This window comes from Strongyloides ratti (genome assembly GCF_001040885.1).
Source record: "Strongyloides ratti genome assembly S_ratti_ED321, chromosome : 1".
NCBI classification, from domain to species: domain Eukaryota; kingdom Metazoa; phylum Nematoda; class Chromadorea; order Rhabditida; family Strongyloididae; genus Strongyloides; species Strongyloides ratti.
The window spans coordinates 3364983-3383579 of NC_037307.1; the positions used below are offsets into that span (position 1 = coordinate 3364983).

General features: G+C 24.5%; 7 protein-coding genes across 7 annotated transcripts; 6 read left to right on the forward strand and 1 right to left on the reverse strand.

Moving 5' to 3' along the window:
• Nucleotides 1–569: 569 nt before the first annotated feature.
• Nucleotides 570–6572, reverse strand: SRAE_1000109100 (Myosin head, motor domain and Myosin tail domain and Myosin, N-terminal, SH3-like domain and Myosin-like IQ motif-containing domain and P-loop containing nucleoside triphosphate hydrolase domain-containing protein; the record flags this gene model as incomplete). Its single annotated transcript, XM_024648003.1, has 2 exons — nucleotides 570–6119; nucleotides 6177–6572. The coding sequence occupies 2 exons, from the start codon at nucleotides 6570–6572 to the stop codon at nucleotides 570–572; spliced, it is 5946 nt and encodes a 1981-aa protein (XP_024502025.1).
• A 1075-nt stretch (nucleotides 6573–7647) lies between these two features.
• Nucleotides 7648–8584, forward strand: SRAE_1000109200 (GM06185p; the record flags this gene model as incomplete). Its single annotated transcript, XM_024648004.1, has 3 exons — nucleotides 7648–7779; nucleotides 7819–8320; nucleotides 8373–8584. 3 exons carry the CDS (start codon nucleotides 7648–7650, stop codon nucleotides 8582–8584), a joined length of 846 nt encoding a protein of 281 aa, XP_024502026.1.
• A 335-nt stretch (nucleotides 8585–8919) lies between these two features.
• On the forward strand, nucleotides 8920–9303 carry SRAE_1000109300 (Thyroid transcription factor 1-associated protein 26 family-containing protein; the record flags this gene model as incomplete). Its single annotated transcript, XM_024648005.1, has 2 exons — nucleotides 8920–9014; nucleotides 9057–9303. 2 exons carry the CDS (start codon nucleotides 8920–8922, stop codon nucleotides 9301–9303), a joined length of 342 nt encoding a protein of 113 aa, XP_024502027.1.
• A 138-nt stretch (nucleotides 9304–9441) lies between these two features.
• SRAE_1000109400 (Hypothetical protein) lies at nucleotides 9442–9795 on the forward strand (the record flags this gene model as incomplete). The annotated part of the gene is made up of 1 exon (XM_024648006.1): nucleotides 9442–9795. The coding sequence occupies one exon, from the start codon at nucleotides 9442–9444 to the stop codon at nucleotides 9793–9795; it is 354 nt and encodes a 117-aa protein (XP_024502028.1).
• Nucleotides 9796–10497: 702 nt separating this feature from the next.
• Nucleotides 10498–11084, forward strand: SRAE_1000109500 (Hypothetical protein; the record flags this gene model as incomplete). The annotated part of the gene is made up of 2 exons (XM_024648008.1): nucleotides 10498–10767; nucleotides 10818–11084. The coding sequence occupies 2 exons, from the start codon at nucleotides 10498–10500 to the stop codon at nucleotides 11082–11084; spliced, it is 537 nt and encodes a 178-aa protein (XP_024502029.1).
• A 486-nt stretch (nucleotides 11085–11570) lies between these two features.
• Nucleotides 11571–12523, forward strand: SRAE_1000109600 (Hypothetical protein; the record flags this gene model as incomplete). The annotated part of the gene is made up of 3 exons (XM_024648009.1): nucleotides 11571–11857; nucleotides 12013–12298; nucleotides 12401–12523. The coding sequence occupies 3 exons, from the start codon at nucleotides 11571–11573 to the stop codon at nucleotides 12521–12523; spliced, it is 696 nt and encodes a 231-aa protein (XP_024502030.1).
• Nucleotides 12524–17875: 5352 nt separating this feature from the next.
• Nucleotides 17876–18331, forward strand: SRAE_1000109700 (Hypothetical protein; the record flags this gene model as incomplete). The annotated part of the gene is made up of 1 exon (XM_024648010.1): nucleotides 17876–18331. One exon carries the CDS (start codon nucleotides 17876–17878, stop codon nucleotides 18329–18331), a length of 456 nt encoding a protein of 151 aa, XP_024502031.1.
• Between the last annotated feature and the right edge of the window lie 266 nt (nucleotides 18332–18597).

Below are 18597 nucleotides of genomic sequence, written 5' to 3' on the forward strand. Positions count from 1 at the left end.
ATATCAATATTTTTAAAATAAAGATTTAATGTAAAAATAACTATAAAAAAAGACTGATAGAAAAGTTTTGCTTATTAAAACATAATTAAATTAATTATTTTTAAAAAATCTAACTTTTTCTTATGTATTTAATATTTATTTAGAATATTTTTTAAAAACAAATTGTTAGCATATATTTTAATTGAATAGTTTATATAAAAAAAAATATTGATCATACACTGTATATTAACTTTCACTGGTAGCAAAATATCAAAAAAAAATTTCTTTATTTAGAAATCTTTTAAATAATTTTTAGTTAACAACTAAATTATCAATTCTCCTTTGATTATTCAAAAAATGTAGGAGATAAAAACGATTTTTTAGTTAAATTGTTTAATTTACTATTTTAAAAAAAAATATCTTATGAATAAAATATTATCTAAAAACACTAATCATATTTTTTATTTAATATGTTCTTTATCGCCTTTTAATCAATTATAAATTACCCTTTATTAATTATATTTGAAAGGGGATGGAACGAAATAGTAAATTTTGTTAATAGATTAATATATAAAATAAAGTTATTTAAATTAAAATGTCCCATCAGTACCAACACTCTCAGCATCGTCATTTCCTGGAAGGTTATCACTACTGCTGTTTGTCTTTGATGCTAAACCATTTCTACTTCCAGAAACAGGTCTTAAACCAGCGTGTAATCCAGCATGTCTACGATTTACTGCTGAAGAACGAAGTTGAGCATTATCTCTTTTCAGAGTATCATTTGCTTCACTGATATCATCAATCTCTCTTTGAAGATTTCTTGACTTTGCTTTTTCACGTGACAATTCTTCTTCAAGTTCATCCATCTGCCTACGCATTTGACGATGACGTAATGATACACGTTCAGCTTCTTCTTTAGCTTGTTCTGAAATTCTTTTTTCATCTTCTAATTGAAGATTAGATTCATTCAATTTCTTTTCAAGACGGCGAATGGTACGAGATAAACTGGAACGCTCACCTGTTTCAGCGGCAAGTTGTTCTTCCAAAAATGCAATTTTTGCTTCTAAGTTCGCTACTTGAGCACGAGATCTTGTTTGAGCTTGAGTTTCTAATTCAGCTATCTTTGTTTTTAACTCACGATTAGTTTTTTCCAAAGTTTGCTTATCAGTCTCTAAAGTTTGACACAAATTTCTTTCCATTGATAAATCAGAAGTCATTTGTTCTAACTGCATTTGAGCTTTCCTCAATTTTTCTTGTGCTAAGTCAGCATTTGCCTGTTCATCTTCTAATTCAAATTCAAGTTGAGAAATCTTACTTTCCAAGCGTCTTTTTTCTTCTGGTGAAAAAGTCCCCAATTTACCTTGATTTTCTTCAAGTTCTACAATTTCTGCTTCAAGATTTCTTTTTTGAGTTAATACAGCATTGTACTGTTCAGTCAATGCAGAATGATCATTCTCAAGAGTACGTAATTTTCTTTCGCAATCTTTAAGAGTATTACTCATTGCTTCACGACTTTGACGAGATTCTTCCATATCTTGTTGAGCATCACGTAACATTTGTTGAAGCTTTTTAATTTGTTTATTATAATCATCCTTTAATTTTGTAGATCCTTCTAATTGAAGTTCCATTTCAGCTAATTGAGATTCAAGTTTTTTACGTTGATTGGTTGCAGCTAATTTGCTGCGTCTTTCATTTTCCAATTCCTCTTCCATTTCACGAATTGTCTTCTGAAGATTCTTACGTTTTTCCTCAGCTTCATTTTCCTTATTAGCATGATTTCTATCGTATTCAGCTTTTATTGCTTGAAGGTTAACTTCCAATCTTAAACAATTGTCTTCAGACAGTTGTAGAGCATCATCAAGTTCTTCAACTTGATTTTTATAGTTCAAAAGTTCTGCTTCAAGAGCACGTTTAGTTTTCTCTAACTCATGTACATTCTTTCCATAATCATCTTTACTTGATATCAAGTCATCAAGTTCAATTTGAAGCATCTTCTTCACTCTTTCACTTTCAGCTAAATCATTATGAAGTCTATCAATATCCTGAGTCAAATTCATAATTTTTGTCTCCTTTTCACGGGCTTCTTGAGCAAAACTGTCCCTTTCAGCAATAACGTTTTGGTAGTTAGATTTTTCTTCATTTATTTGTTGATCAAACTTACGTTGTTTCTTTTCAATCTCTCTCAAAGTAGCACGAGTATTTTCCAATTCAATATTTGCATCTTCTAATTCAAGTTGGATTTTCTTCTTGGACTTTTCAGAACGATCACGTGCAGCCTCAGCGTCAATAACTGCTTTCTGAGTATTTTCCAAATCACGTTGAGCTTTCTTTTTAAAGTCTTCTAATTGTTGGAAAGCAACTTCTTCGGCTTTCCTCTTACTTTCAACCAACTGCTGACGTAACATGCTAAGTTCTCTTTCATTTTGTGATTTAACTTGTTCAAATTCTTCAATCTTTTCATTACACAAAACTAATTCATCATTGAGTTGACGAAGTTTAGATTGAGCAGCCAATTTTGTCTTTGTTTCTTCATGCAAAGTTTCATTTGTTTCATGTAATTGAGATTCAAGATTAGCAATTTTTCTTTCTAAAACAGATACACTTTGATCATCATCTTCTTTTTGTTTAGAAATTAATTCAAGTTCGCTTTGCAATTTCTGAAGTTCTATTTGAATAGTATTACGTGATGCTTCCAAATCAGAATATTTAGCTTGAAGTTCATTATAAGCAACTTCAAGTTGTTTCCTTTTTTTTTCAGATTCTGTTTTGTGTTGTTGAAGAGTAGTTATTTCTTCTCCAAGAGAATTGTTTTCACTTTCCAAAGCTAATTTAGCTTTTTCAATTTGTGAACGAAGACGAGAAACTTGATCAAGTTGATCACGAAGTAAATCTATTTGTTGTTGATGTTGAACTTTAATTTCATCGTGTTTAGTTTTAAACTGTTTCTCTTGAGTTTCTAATTGTCCTTGAAGATATTGTAATTCTTTATCCTTTTTCTTTTGTAATTCTTGAGAGATTGTAGACTTATCTGTAGCCTCCATGAATTCAGTCTTCAATGACTCTAATTCCTCGGCAATGTCACGACGATTACGTTCAGCCTTCAAACGTCCTTCTTTTTCAGTTTCAAAATCATCTTTCAATTCATCGATCTGCAATTCATAGTCGCGAATTTGCTTTTGCAAATTTGATAAAAGACCTGCATCTTCATCAGCCTTTGAGAGAAGTTTAGATATTTGTTCATCACGTTTAACCAATTGAGCATTCAATTCCTCCAACTTTAATACTTTTTCATCAATAAGTTCTTTATTTTCATTTAATTCGTTTTCTAAACGGCGTTTGATTTTTTCCAATTCAACACGGCTTTCATGCTCTCTAGCAAGGTCCTGTTCAAGTTCATTGATACGAGCTTGAAGCTTATGTGACAAACTAAGATGCTTCTTACTTTTGTCCTCCTCATCGGCAAATCTATTTTCAGCATCATGACATTTATCCTCAAGAAGTTTCTTCTCCTTGACAAGTTTTTCGTGTGTATCACGAAGTTCAGCAAGTTGTTCCTCAATTTTACTGCATTTTTGATCAACGTTACTCTTGTCTAATTGAAGCTTCTGTCTAAAGTGCTCTTCTTTTTCAAGTTGGTCTTCTAAATCATGTACTAATTCTTCAAGACGTTTACGTTCTGTAACATACTCGTGCATTTTTTGATCTTCCTCTTCCAAACGATTACTTAAATCGTCACAAACTGATTGAAGTTCTGATACACGGGCCTTATATCTTTCATTAATATCTTCCATTTCAGCCTTTTCCTCACTTTCTTGTTGTAACTGTATTTGAAGTTGTTGTTTATCAGCAAGTAATTGAGCTTGTTTAGACATAGCTTCTTTGTTTTCAAAAATAATTTTATCAAGTTTGTCCTGAACAGTCTTCAATTCTTCATTTTTAGCCGAAATTTCAGCTTCTGCATTTGTTACTTGAAGAAGTGGTTTAACTTTAGTATAAAGTCTCCACCATTGCCAATGTCTTAGTTTCATCCAAGAAGCTCCATTTCTTTGAATAATTCGTATAGCATTAGCTTGTTGAATTCTCAATAAGTAACGTTTCTTAGCAATATGTGCACGAGCAATTGCTTGGAAAGAGATAACTAATTCAGTTAATTTTAAATCACGATCCTCTTCAAGTTGTGCCAAAACACCAGCACGGAAGAAAATTTTAGATTGTCCAATTCGATAAATATTTTTATCCATATCCAAAGCTTCAACCATTTTACGAACAGCTTCCTTACCATCCATGAATCCTTTTGGAATAATATTTGGTGTAAGAATATCATATCTGTGTCTAAATTCTTGGAATAAAATACGATTTGGAAAACCTTGTCTACAGATTCTTATACCCTCAAGAACACCATTGCATCTAAGTTGTTCTAAAACAAGTAATGGAGCAATTTTGCCAGGTTTCTTTTCATGATTAGGTATTATACAACGAACAAAGTGTGGTACAGTATTTCTAAGAGTTGTCATAAGTCTAGCCAATTGTTCTTTATAAACTTGAGAAACAGTTCTAAACATGCCTTTACGACTACGAGCTCCAAAAGCAGTTTCATTGATTTCGGTAGCACCAAGTCCAGCAAATTCAGCATCTTTCCAAATATTAACAACAAAATTGTCATTTGAACTTTGAATTAAACTAACCAAATTTTCATTTAATGGGTCCATGTTTTTCATAAGCCATTGATCAGAACTGTAGTCAACTCTTCCGGCATAATGAATAACAGCAAAATCACTCTTAGCTTTCATTTCAGGAACCAAAAATTTTGGATGTTTTTCATGATTATGAATAAGTTTGTGAACAAATGATTTATCTGTTGCTTTAGGAAACAGACATTCTTCATCTAACAATGCAAGAACTCCCATATTCTTGTCAATAAGATCAATTGTTGGTTGAAGATCTAAACCAAAATCAATAAATTTCCAGTCGATTCCTTCCCTTTGATATTCTTCTTGCTCTAGTACAAACATTGTATTATTAAATAATTGTTGAAGTTTTTCATTAGTATAGTTAATGCATAATTGTTCAAAACTATTAAGATGGAAAATTTCAAATCCGGCAATATCCAAAATTCCAATAAATGAAGCACCTTGTCTTCTAGTTCTATCCAAAGATTTGTTGATTCTAGTAACAAGCCATTTGAACATGCGTTCATAGCAAGCTTTACTTATTGCTTCAACAGAAAATTCAGCCTGTTCTTTATTTTGAGCTTTGTGAACAAACTCCCTACCAACTTTAATTTTTGGCTTTAATAAAGCTCTACTGAAATCTTGAAGAGGAATGCCCAATAAATGACAAACTTTTTGAGCAACACTATCATCTACAATCAAGGCTTGATCAGATTTTTTTTCTTGAGCAAATTCAATGTTTCCGAACATTAAAACAGTGCTTACAACTTTAAAAATTGATTCAATTTCACTTTTTTGGAATCCCATAATTTCCATTGATTTAATAGTGTTATTAAATTCTGTAGAGTCATCGACATTTGGTAAACTAATAAAACCATTGTTTAAGAAACGATAGTCATCACAATTCATTAAAAGTAAATTATCTTTCATCTCAGCAGGTGCACCTTTTAACAATTGATAAAAAACATGAAAAGATCTCTCATCAGCAGCCTGACGACATGTTCTAGATTTCTCAAGAAGGTAAAATTCAATATTACCACCAGATATCAAGCCAGCTGTATCAAAATTAATTCTTATAAATTTACCAAAACGAGAGCTATTGTCATTTTTTACAGTTTTACTATTACCAAATGCTTCTAATATAGGGTTGGCTTGCAAAAGTTGTTGCTCTAATTCACCTTTTGAATTATTTGATATCTTAGATTGTCTCCCCGTACCAGCAACATAGGCCAAATATTGTATAACTTTCTTAGTATTCTCTGTTTTACCTGCTCCTGATTCACCAGTACATAAAATAGATTGATCTTCGTGTTCTGATAACATAGACCTATATGCCGTATCAGCAATCGCAAAGATATGAGGAGGCATAATGTTCCTTTTTTGTCCTTTATATGCCTCGATTAGATTATCAGTATAGATAGGTAAACGTTTATACGGATTGACAACTACGCAAAATAGTCCTGAATATGTCTAAAATAAAGATAACCATCAATTATTATTAACTTTCTAATAACATGTTCTACTTACATAAATCAGTCCAGAAAAGTATCTTTCTCTAAGATTATGTAGCACAGAGGCTTCGTTTAAACACGTCAAATCTGCCATGTCTTCTACCTTGTCAAATTTTGGTGGATTCATCTTTTGACAATCATCTTTACTTAATGTAACTCTTTTCCCAGTGTCTAATATTTCAACTTCAATATCATTTTGACGATCTTCAATAACTGATCCTACAACAAAACCCTCTTTTTCATGAGGTACCCAGACAAGACGTTTTTTAGCCCATTCAGCTTGCATACTAGGATCATTGATAGCGTCACGTTTAACACGAAGAACACTTAAACTTGATTCCATAGATTGGACAGCAGTAAATTTCATGTCCGGATTGTTATGATTCTCCTCCATTATATGGACACCTATCATCTGTACAAGATACTAAAATTTTACCAACTGTTGAAAAATTATAAAAATTAAATAATATAGTAAATAAATCAGCAATTTGTATATAACTGAAATTCAAATTACATAAAATCAACATCGTACGTAAAAAAAAAAAATTTTAAATACAGAAATGACAATTAAATATAAAATAGGGAGGAAAAAGTAATATAAACTTTAAAAAAAAAAAAAAAATTCTTTAAATCGTCATTGGTAAAAAGTTCTTTTTTTCTTTTGTGACAAATAGTAAAATAAGACAACATTCACAGTTATTTTCCTTCTGTTATTATATTATTTTAATAAATAAAAAGTTCAATTAGAACCTATTTTTCTTAGTAAAGAGTTAATATTTGCATGCGTAGTCAAATAAACATAGAAATTTTACTATAGTAGATCGATAGGGCAATTAAGACAATTCAAAATGGTGAGTTCTTTGGATTGTATAATTTATAAAAATAACCGATGGTATTGTTTACGGCGTCAAATTATTAGTATGACCTAACACTACACCTAACTGACACTGCAACCGCCCTTTCTGTTCTCCTTGAAGAGTCTTAAGAATGCGCCAGTTCTCTTTACAAGGACAACTTAAAAAAAAAAGGTTACCGTTAAAACGAGTAATAAAATATATACTAACCAGCTTATCTAAAGTATTGGGGAACGGATATCATGAATAAAAATCATAGTCATATATTTTTAAACATTACAATAATAAAGGAATTTATGACTACTTAGCAAAATGATTTTTTTTTGTCAAACACTTCTTGATGATAAAAGCATTATAGAAATTATAGCAACTGGTAGATAACAACTGGTGATTCATTTATAAAAAGAATTAAGAAAAAGAAATGCTATATATTGAATACGAGATATTTTTTTTTTGTGACGAAATGTATACTATGTACCCCTGACAAATTTTATATGTTTTCTTTTGCCTCTCTAATTTATATCATCTTAACAAGAATGGCATTTGGGAATATATGTACCAAGTGATAAAATTAATTCTGATACTAGATATTCATTATTTAATTGAATTACTTACTAAATATATATAAAAATTATGATTGCTGGAAGATGTCTATCAATAAAAAATTCCAGAATTCTTGCAACAAGAAGTGGATTTTTTAGTAAAAAAAAAGATAAAGCTAAAGAAGAAGTAGATGTGACTGTTGAACTGACTGATAAAGAAAAGGTTAGTAAATATTTTTTCTTCTTTTAAACCATATTTAAGGGAGCCTTAAAATCACGTTTTCCAGAAGTATTTTCTAAAATTGATTCTAGTATTAAAAAAATGATAGAAACTATGGATATATCAAAAGAAGATAATGACATATTTGAAGAAAATGAATTTGATTCAATTCGTGCTAGAGGAATATTACCTTTTACTTATACATATAATCCACCATCTAATTTAAATGATATTATATTAAATGCAGTAACGTCTGTCCTATCAACAACAGAAAAAGACTTTAGTAAGATTGATATATCAAATAATTTGAAGGATAAAGCTGCTTTATTAAAATTATTGGAAAAAAAATTACATCACAATATTCCTAATTCAAGACTTCATGAAATGAAAACAGTAGCTGATGTTAATAATTTTTATCTAGAACCAGTGACTAATGTTACAGAGTATATAAAAATGTCAAGGGATAAAACTGTACCAAATAATGTTTTTATGCGTGAAGAAGCTTTTAGATTCCATCCTGATGATGTAGAAGCCTATCATGGTGGTATGTCATATTTTTTCTATAAATTAAATATATAATAAAAATATTCTTATAGGTGTAACAGCTTTTCCTGGACAAGGAGGTAAAGTATATGGATTAAGAAACAAAAGATTACTTAGAGAATTTAATCCTCGTTCCAAATGGTATGATTATGAAGAAATGAGTTATGATTATACAAAAGTTGATGAAGGTCTTCCATGGGATCCACGTATTGCCAAAAAAATGGATAGTTATGTTAATAGGAGATATAAAATAAACAAGAACTAATTTTTACGTGAATTTGTTATACTTTTATATTAAATTGTTACGTCAATAATTTTATATTGTTGATTAAACTTATAGTTGTTATTTTTTTCAACCTAGTATAGATAACACTGTTATGTGGGAATGATAAATAAAAATTTGTGTGATTTAACAATACTGCCTATTAATTTTTTTTTTTTTTGATTAAAATATCTTGTTTACCAATTTTTCCGGTTTTATCTTTTATGAATAAATCTATTTTCATCAACTGACAACAGATATAATTATTTTAGCAGTATTGGTAAAGTGTCTCTATTTAGTTTTAAATTTTTTATTTTTACTTATAATATTGTTTAAAAATGGGTAAACCAGAAACAGAAAAAAAGGAAAAAGTTTCAAAGAAAAAATCTAATTATTTCGAAAAAAAGTTTGCTCATAAAAAAAGGAAAAAAGTGTAAGTTAATTTGTTTTTACTCCAATTAATTAAATTTTTTAGTACAGCTGCTGTTAATGAATTTAAAAATGCACAGGAAACATATAAACGTTTGAAAAAACAAGAAGAAGATGAAAGAGAAAGAAAAAAAAGAGAGATGGAAAAACGTCGAGAAAAGATGGAAGAATATAATCATATTAAAAAAGACATGAATAATGCATTAAGGAAAAGGAATAGAAAAGGGCAACCAAATTTAGGAGCTCAAGTAGAAGTTCTTTTGAAAAAAATTGAAAGAAAAAATCAGCAATAATTATTTAAATTTTTGTTGTACTTTGAATGTTATTGTAAATAAATTTAAATTTTCTTTTAAATGATATGTATTAAAATATAAAAATGTTAAATTTTTTTAAGCTGTTAAGTACCTATACAAATTTATTTTACTAATATTATGGCACGCAAAGATAATGGAAAGAAATCAAAAAGTAGTTCTACTACTCAAAAAAAAAGTAAGGATGTTAAAAGTCAACCATCAACGGAAGTTAAAGTAGATAATAAACAACCAGGTCTTTTAGCTCAGACAGCATCTACTGCTGCTGGTGTAGCTGTTGGAAGTGTTATTGGAAAATCTGTTACTGATGCATTAACTGGAACTTCTAAACCTAATTCTCAAGAAAAGTCAAAATGTCATATGGAGTTAAAAAGTTTATTTGATTGTTATACTAATAATAAAACAACAGGTACTTTTCAGCAATGTGAAAGTTTTATGGAATCATTATTCAAGTGTTTTAATAAAACGAACTGAAATACTAAACTAACTATTTTGTCCTAACTTACAATAATAAATAATTTGATATATTAAGTAACCAATTGATAATAAAATTATAACATTTATACATTTAACATATTTTCTTTAACTTAAAAGTAATTTTCTTTCTATGACAATATATAAGGATTCACATAAATATATTGCTCTACATATTTTTATTTTAAAAGTTTATATATTTACAGATAACATTTATATTTAAAACAAAAAGTAAACCTTTTCCATTTGCTTATATTTTCTTAAAAATCTTGATATTTATGCAAATCTTCATAATAAAAGAATTTTATTAATTCAGTTAATTGTATATTTTTTAAAATTTTATAAAATTATATTTATTTTGTTTACCGATGCATAAAAAAAAACAATTTTTTTTTTATTTATATTAATCAAAAATAAGTTATTTAAAGAAATTTTGTAGTATTTATCTTATCTTAGAGCTTTATCATTTATTTATCAGTATGAAAAAAAAAATTATATTAAGATACTTTTTTTTTGATTAGGCAAAATAAGAATCCTTCATTAAAGAGAGCTTAAAATTTTTTTTTTTTACTTTGAAGGTCTTTCTAAAAGCTATCATAGGTGCCTAGGAGTGTATTAGATAATAAATTTTTATATTTTACATCCTATTTTATTAAACTTTTTATATACATTTAAAATTTTCATTTCATTTTAATTTTCTTAATGTTATCTAACAAACCATCAGAAGGTTCATCTACAGATTCCAGTAATTCAGAGACACCGGAAAATAATTTACCAAAAAAAATTATACAAAATACTAATTGTTTAGAAAAAGAAATTACTCAAAGACCACCTTGTGATAGTTTACATTTACCATCAAATAACAGGCAATTTATAAGACATCAATTATCTGCAACTGAAGAAGAGCATAGTTCTGACGACGAAGAATCATTAGTATTAAGAAAAAAGCTATCTACTAAAACTAAAAAAGATGCTAGTTTTAATGTTTTCCATTAATTTAAATTATTGTTTTTCCTTTTTAGATACATCCGCTTTTTAAAAAAATTAAAGAGCGTAACTCTGATAAACCACCAATAGGAAGTACATTAAGATTATCTCCTCATAATATAGATACTTTATCAAGTGAAATGCCACCTATAGGTAATAATACAACATCTCCAACAAATCCTGTTCCAGCGTCACCACAAAAATCTATACATAATAGATTTTCTGGTGCACATGCTTCATTTCGTATACGTATGTTGCAAGAACAACATGGTGTTAAGAAGACTGGAGAGCCTGTAAGTTAATATATTCTATCATAAAATAAAAATATCATCCATACGGCTTCTTAATATGACAATAATAATATATATTGTTGACTTTAAAAGTCTTCATTATTTATAAAGACATAATTAGCATAAAATTCTATTCCAAACAATTTGTTAAATCATATATTTTTTGAAATAAAGAATACCTTATATGAAGAAATATAATATAGTCAATATTTTTAAATTATAAGTTTTAAAAAAATCATCCTCTTTATAAGAGGTATGTAGGCTTTTAAATTATTATATAATTTTATCATAAAATATCATAAAAATAATTTATATTTTATATATATTTATTTAAGTATTTATATATTATTGCAGCACTAAGTTGTTTTACTTTTAAACTTTCTTTTAGAAAATCATACTAAGATTTATAAATATAAATTATTAATAAAAAATATTACCTTTTATATCATATACATATTTACATATATATTTATATATTCAAAAATATAATTAGCTACAATGGCATCTAGTGCTTCATCTAGAAATAGTTCTATAAATTCTTTAAGATCATTTAAAAAAGAAAGTACTATTTCTACTATTAATGAATGTACAAAAACATCCTGGAACATGGAGATGCCTGGTAGTAAAGATATTAAAAAAAAGCGTTTTTTTGTTAGAAAAAATGCTACTTTAATATTAGATAGTATTTTGCATAATAAAAATCATTCATCACAATATGTTTCACCATCAGAACAACCATTAATCAAAAGTTCTGATGCAAAAAAGAAGGTGGATCTTGAAAAAGGGTAAATTATTGAATAATTTATTATATTATTTTTTCTTTTTTAATTTTTTTTTTATCAAAAAAAAAATCATAATTATTTATCTTTTAAAATACTTTTTATATAAAAATATTTTTTTTTATTTTTATTTTTTTTATATATTATCATTTTCAATTTAGTCATTCAATTCCTTCTCTTAAATTTTCTTTTTCTGATTCTGACATAATAACAATGCCAGAAGAAAGTAATACTATTAATGATTTACCACCTGTATCTCATCATGAATTTGGTCATAATAAATCAACTGACCATTTTACACAACAATTTGCACCATTACCAAAACATGGAAGTGTTAAAAGTAAAGGTGAAAATGAAGGTAGTTTTTTTAGTCCTAAAAAAACCTTCAAAATGGCTCATGCTAGTTTTAGAAATAGAATACATAGAGAGATGTATGGATTAGAAACGGTGTGTTTCATTTTTTAAAAAACAAAATTTAAATTAAATTATTAAAAAAATTTATTTACAAAAAAAAAGCTATCTTTTCTTACTATTTTATTTTTTTTCTAGGTCTTTATGACAAAAAAAAGAACACGTGATACAAAAAGTTCAGAATTTCAAGGAGGGGATCTCAATAAATATACTTCCCGGACATATGCAATACAAAATGGAAATGAAATATTTGGAGGTTAGTTTGTTAAAAAAAAAAAATAAAAATATCAAAAGAAGATTAAAATCTGATAAAATTTAAATAAATACTTTGAAGCAAAAGAACTTGTATAAAAAATATTTTTGGCAAATTTCTTTTTTTTATCAATTGGTGATAACCAATTTAGCATGCTTTAAAATATATATCATCTTATCTTAAAATAGAGATACTACGAAAATAATGATTTATACTATTGACAATAGAAAGACAAAGGGATTATATAATTATTTTTATCAAATCAAATTTCGATATAAGGAAAATTTGTTGTTTTTTTTTCCTCATTTAAAATTTATCAAATACAACATTTTTGTTGTAAAATAATTTTTTTTTTTCTACTTTTTTTTTTTTTACTATTTTTATAATAATGCTACAATAATTATTGAGGATACAACTATTTTGATACTTTTTTTTTGTCAATACAATAATAATGTTCATTTATATATATATTTTTTATAACATTAGATTAAAAAAAAAATATTTAATCATACTATTATGTCTGGGTATTTTAAAATTAAATGAGTCTTTTTAGTTATTTATAAATTGAGTCACTTATAATGGTTGTAAGTACAATTGATAATGAGAGACAAATTAATAGGAATACTCAATAGAGTTGTACAATTTACCTAAATTTAACTTTACCATTTATATCCTAATTAAACTTCCTTTGAGATAATTAAGTTAAAATTATATTTCTTAAGATAAACTAATTTATTTGATAATATTAATCACATAACATTCCAGACATTATGTTGTTAGTCAAGTAATATTATCGAGATACTCTCTTAGGAATATCTTTGTTTCATTATTAAAAAGCTTGAACATCTAACACTTACTTCTTTATTTTGGTACTGTCAAACTTTCATGAATTATCTCCTTATTTTTAAATTTTATGTGTCATGTCACTTACTTTTGTTTTTCCAATAAAAAAAGTTAAATTACTAACCCTTATCACATGAGATTTTTGGAGATAAAATATAGAAAATGGCAAAAGTTTTTGAAATATAGATGTCAGCTTTAATAAAGATATAAAATTGTATGTACTTAAAAATTATACATTTGACATTATCTAATTTTTATATATGATATGTAAATATCTTTTTTTTTTTAATTCTTAACTATATTTATATATAATATCTTTTTTTTTTCTGATCATCGTTTTTTTTTATTTGATAATATTTTTAGATATATATTATCAATGAAATGATATTAAAAAAATTTTTTTATTTAATCTAAATTTAATTTTATGTAATAACATTTATAAATATATATATATAAATATATACATAATAAATATTATATATATCATAAAAAAATTTTTTTTTCAAGATGCTGTCCACAGAGTTAAAATCAACTATGGAAGGTCTAGAAAAGATCACTAGATTAAATATGTCTAATATGCCGGGCCATAGAAAAAGGAAATCTTCATTTACAATGGTAAAAGGTAAATCATTTAAAATATAACTTCTTTTGCTTCATTAAGTATAAAATTTGATTATATAAAAATATACTCTAACTCTCTATTTTATTAAAAATATTATTCCTTATCAGCTGTAATTATTAAAAAAAATTTTTATTTACGTTATTAAATTTTTCTTTTATGAGTAAATAATATACTTTAAATTAATTACTTTATAATATATATATAATGGAAAAAACTTTCTTTATTACTTTAAGAACAATAAAATATTAATGTTTCTATACATTATAATGTGTTAATAGAAGAATAATCTATTAAGATCTGGAATTGGTTAAAAAAAAATCTTTTTTCGGCATTCCTTCATTTATTATAATAATAAATAAAATTTTTAACCATTTACTTCTACTTGCAAGAATATATATCTAACATTCAACTTTAGTTCTCCATATCTTCACATTCTGCCATTTCCTTGAATTTTTAAATAGAATTCTTACAAGTGTTATTAACGTAAATAAATTTTTTTTACAAGTAATAAATACTAAACTTCTAAATAAAATTTTTTTTCCCATTTAAATTAGATAACAATAATGAAAGTTATTATAGATTGTAGCAAAATTTTTTACATTAAAATAAATTCTTACTTTTTTTTTACTTTTTTTTTTTGATAAATGTTTTATCAACAAATTATTATTATTATTATTATTACTATTTTTGATTATTATTATTAGATAAAAAAAAAATTAGATATTCTTTTTAATAATATATTTTTTATTCCATTAAGTATATATATATATTTTTTTTTAAAAAAAAAGTTATAAAGATTTATTTGATAAGGCAAATATTTTATTATTTTTTATCTTTTTAACTATTATTTTAATTTTTATACAAAGAATATTGTTTCTTTTCCTTTATCATTTTTATTTAGATTATTAAGATAATCTTTTTATAAATAAACAAGTTGAAGCATACTCCTAAGTAGTATTATAAAAGATGTATTTTAGTGTTTAAAATATTATTGTTTCATTCTTTACCATAAAGTACAATATTTTATGATTTATTAGTTTTAGTAAAATTAAATAATTTTTAAAAATAAAAACCTACTATAAATCATTTTTTTAAATAAATGTTCAGAATGTCTTAATATTTTCAATATGTGTAATTTGAATTTATAGATAAATTTTAAAATCAACTTATATATTTTCTTAGTTACAATAAATAAGATTATTATAAAAAATTTAAAATGTATTGTTACTTTTTATGAAGTTTCTATGATGCTTTTATTTCCGTAAATTAAATAACGTAATTTAAAAAGAATGGAAGTAATATTTTCTCTTTATTTATCATTATAGAGGTGACAAAAATTGTCCATTAAGTAAGATATAATAATACATCTTATACGATTAAGTTTTCAAATATATATATATATTTTTCCTTTTTTTTTTTCTTATTGTTCAAAATCTTTCTAATAAAATTAGATAAAGATGGGAATGATGATTAAAGGACAAGTAGTTTTGGTTAGAATAAAAATTTTCTAGTCTATTTTATTATTTCATATTATTTTATATTGATCAGGACATTTCTAGATAATGCAAAAAAGTGTTCCCATATATATATAAAAATAGTTACTATAAATATTAAATAATCCTAATAATATTTCGAGAATGCCAATTGTCAATCCAAGCATTAGAGTTGAAAACTTCCGTCATTATCCTAAACCTTCAGATAGATATAATGTTTACAAAATAATTGGTGCTGATAATGGTAAGTAAAAAATTATTTTATTTTTTTTTTTAAAATAGAGAGACAAACATAAATATATATTTAATTACCTGATACTTTAACTCAATTATCTCATTAAATTTTAATTATTCTATGGAAAATTGAAAATTATTCTTACAAACATATATTAAAATATTTATTTTTATTTACATAGTTTTATTTATGAAAGTTATACTATCATTTCATCCTACCTATATAACAAAAACTAATGAACCTTAATATTTATTATAACAATTTAAATTTTTAACATTAACAATTATGTTTTTCAAAATATTTGAGATAAGATATTAAAATATATGTAATGAATATATTAGTTTGTGTATTGACTCTTTACATGTAATTTACTACTTTTTTTTTTTTATTAATAAATATTAGTACTAATAAATAAATGTAGTTTTTTTTTTCTTATAACATCATAAAATATTTAAAATGGTAAGTTAATTATAAAACTATTTTTTTATATTAATTTTTAAAGCTCTTTCTTTTTTTTTTGGTAAATTAAATCTTTTTTAATTAACATCACACCCTTGTTTCTATTATTATTAATAAACATTCTAAAATTTTGTTTTTTATTATGTTTTTTTTGGTGCCTTTCCCTCTAATTACTTTAAATGTTTTTTTCAAATTTTTTTATGTTATTTAATTTATTTAGAATAAAACAGTTTTTTTTTTGAGATTTATACATATAAATGGGTTTTTTTTTTCCTAAACACCATATGAAATTTCATCTATTTACACTTCTTTATTTTTTTCTATATTAAATACCTTAAAAGTGTAAATTACGTAGAAAAGATATTTAAACTAAAAAAAAAATATTTTTTAGTATAAATTGTCATTTATTAGTCATTTCCATTAATAAATTACATATATCTTTTAAATTAGATAGAATATTTAATTCAAAAGGAAAAAAAATAAGTTTCTTTTTAATTTCATTACTTCTATTAATTAATTTAATTGTTTTTTTAGTATTTATTCTTATTAAATATATTTTGTTCCTTAATAAGAAAAAATAAATATAATTGGTAATGAGGCATAAACTTATTAATGTTAAAAAAAAAAATTTTTAAACTTCTAAATAGATGATTACAAATAACAATAGATATTTACCATATATATTTCTTTTTATTTCTATATATATATATATATTCACTCTCTAATTTTTTATTTTAAATATCTTTTATTATTATTTTTCCAAGGCATTATAGATTCTTTAACCTCCACCCTTTAATTTTATCTCCATATATAATATTTTTTCTTCATAATCAGGAGACCATTTACTTTTTAACAATACAATTTATCATTTATTTCAAATTTCTCTTAAAAGCACATTACCTAATACCTTTTTCAATAACTATTTTATACCTTTTAACAACTTTTAATATATTCTAATATAAAAGATTAAAATTTTTAAATTTATACGTTTAACTTGACATGCTCAATTTTTTAGAAATATAATTCTTTATTTTCTCGAATTACGATTAGTCATTCCTCCAAGTATTTCTTTTTTAATATACTAATATACTAATAATAATATTTCAATATATAAATATATATATATATATATTTTTATATCTAAAATTGTAAATATTACTAATAATAATTTATACCACTCTCTCCTTTTAATAATTATATCATTAAATATTCATAAATTTATTATGTAAAAAATTATAATTTTTATACAAGAATCAAACTTCATTTTTAAAATTTCATTTTTAAACTTATATTCTCTTTAAACTTTTTAAGAATAATAATCATTTACCATTAAATGTAATTTTATTCATTTAAAAAGCTATTTCTTTATTATGATTAAAATAAAAAAAAAGTTTAAATATCTGTATTTTACAAGTATAACCTATCTTTATACTCTATTTTTAAATGGGATATAATCTTTTTTTTTTTTGCCTTCTTTAAATCTATAGTTCTTTAAAATTATACTATCTTCAATTACTTTGTATATAATTTGTAAAATAATTAACTATCATTGAATACTTTATTAGTTTTAATTTTACAAATAACAATCATTATATCCTTTTTAAATTATATTATCCTTTTTCTAACTTGTAAATTTATATTATATTATTATTTTTCTATTAAATAGATCAACAAAAAAAAAGAATATCAAATTATTATTCTTATTTTAATGAGTTTCCCACCTATCTCTATGAATTTGAAGAGTGATTCAGAGGGAAAACAATATAAATTAATATCACCATCTCTACCTAAATATTCTACCTCATCTTGTATCTCAAATTCATCCTCTACTAATCAGTATTTTAATGGTTTACCTAGTATTGATGTTCCTAAATCTGAAAGTTCCAATTCTGGAGTATGTTCAAATTTTACGGTTATTGAGAGAAGAAAATCTTCTCGTCTTGATTCCTCTTTTATGAGTAGAAAAAGGAGTATGAAAGCTTGCCTAGCTGAAATTGAAAGTTATACTAATAATAATAAAGGTGATAATGAGTTAAAGTATCAGTTAAGAAAATTAAGTCCTGCTGTCTATAGAATACCTAAAAAAAATTTCAGTGATAAAAAAAGTATTGCAAGCAATCGTATTGACCTTCTTGGTGGTGCGTTTATTAAAAAAAAAAATTAAAAATTAAAAATTAAAAATTAAAATTAAAAATATTATATAATATTAATAAAAAAATTATATATATATATATATATATATATATAATAAAATTCTAAAAATAACAAAATTAGAAAATTATTTTTATAAAAAGTATCCTTCATATTTACTAAACATCCCTTTGTCTAATATTGCAAAAATAATGAAAAAAATTTCTTTATTTTTATATAATGAAAAATATAAATTATTTTTTCATTAATATTTGATTTTCATTAATCTAAAATCATTTA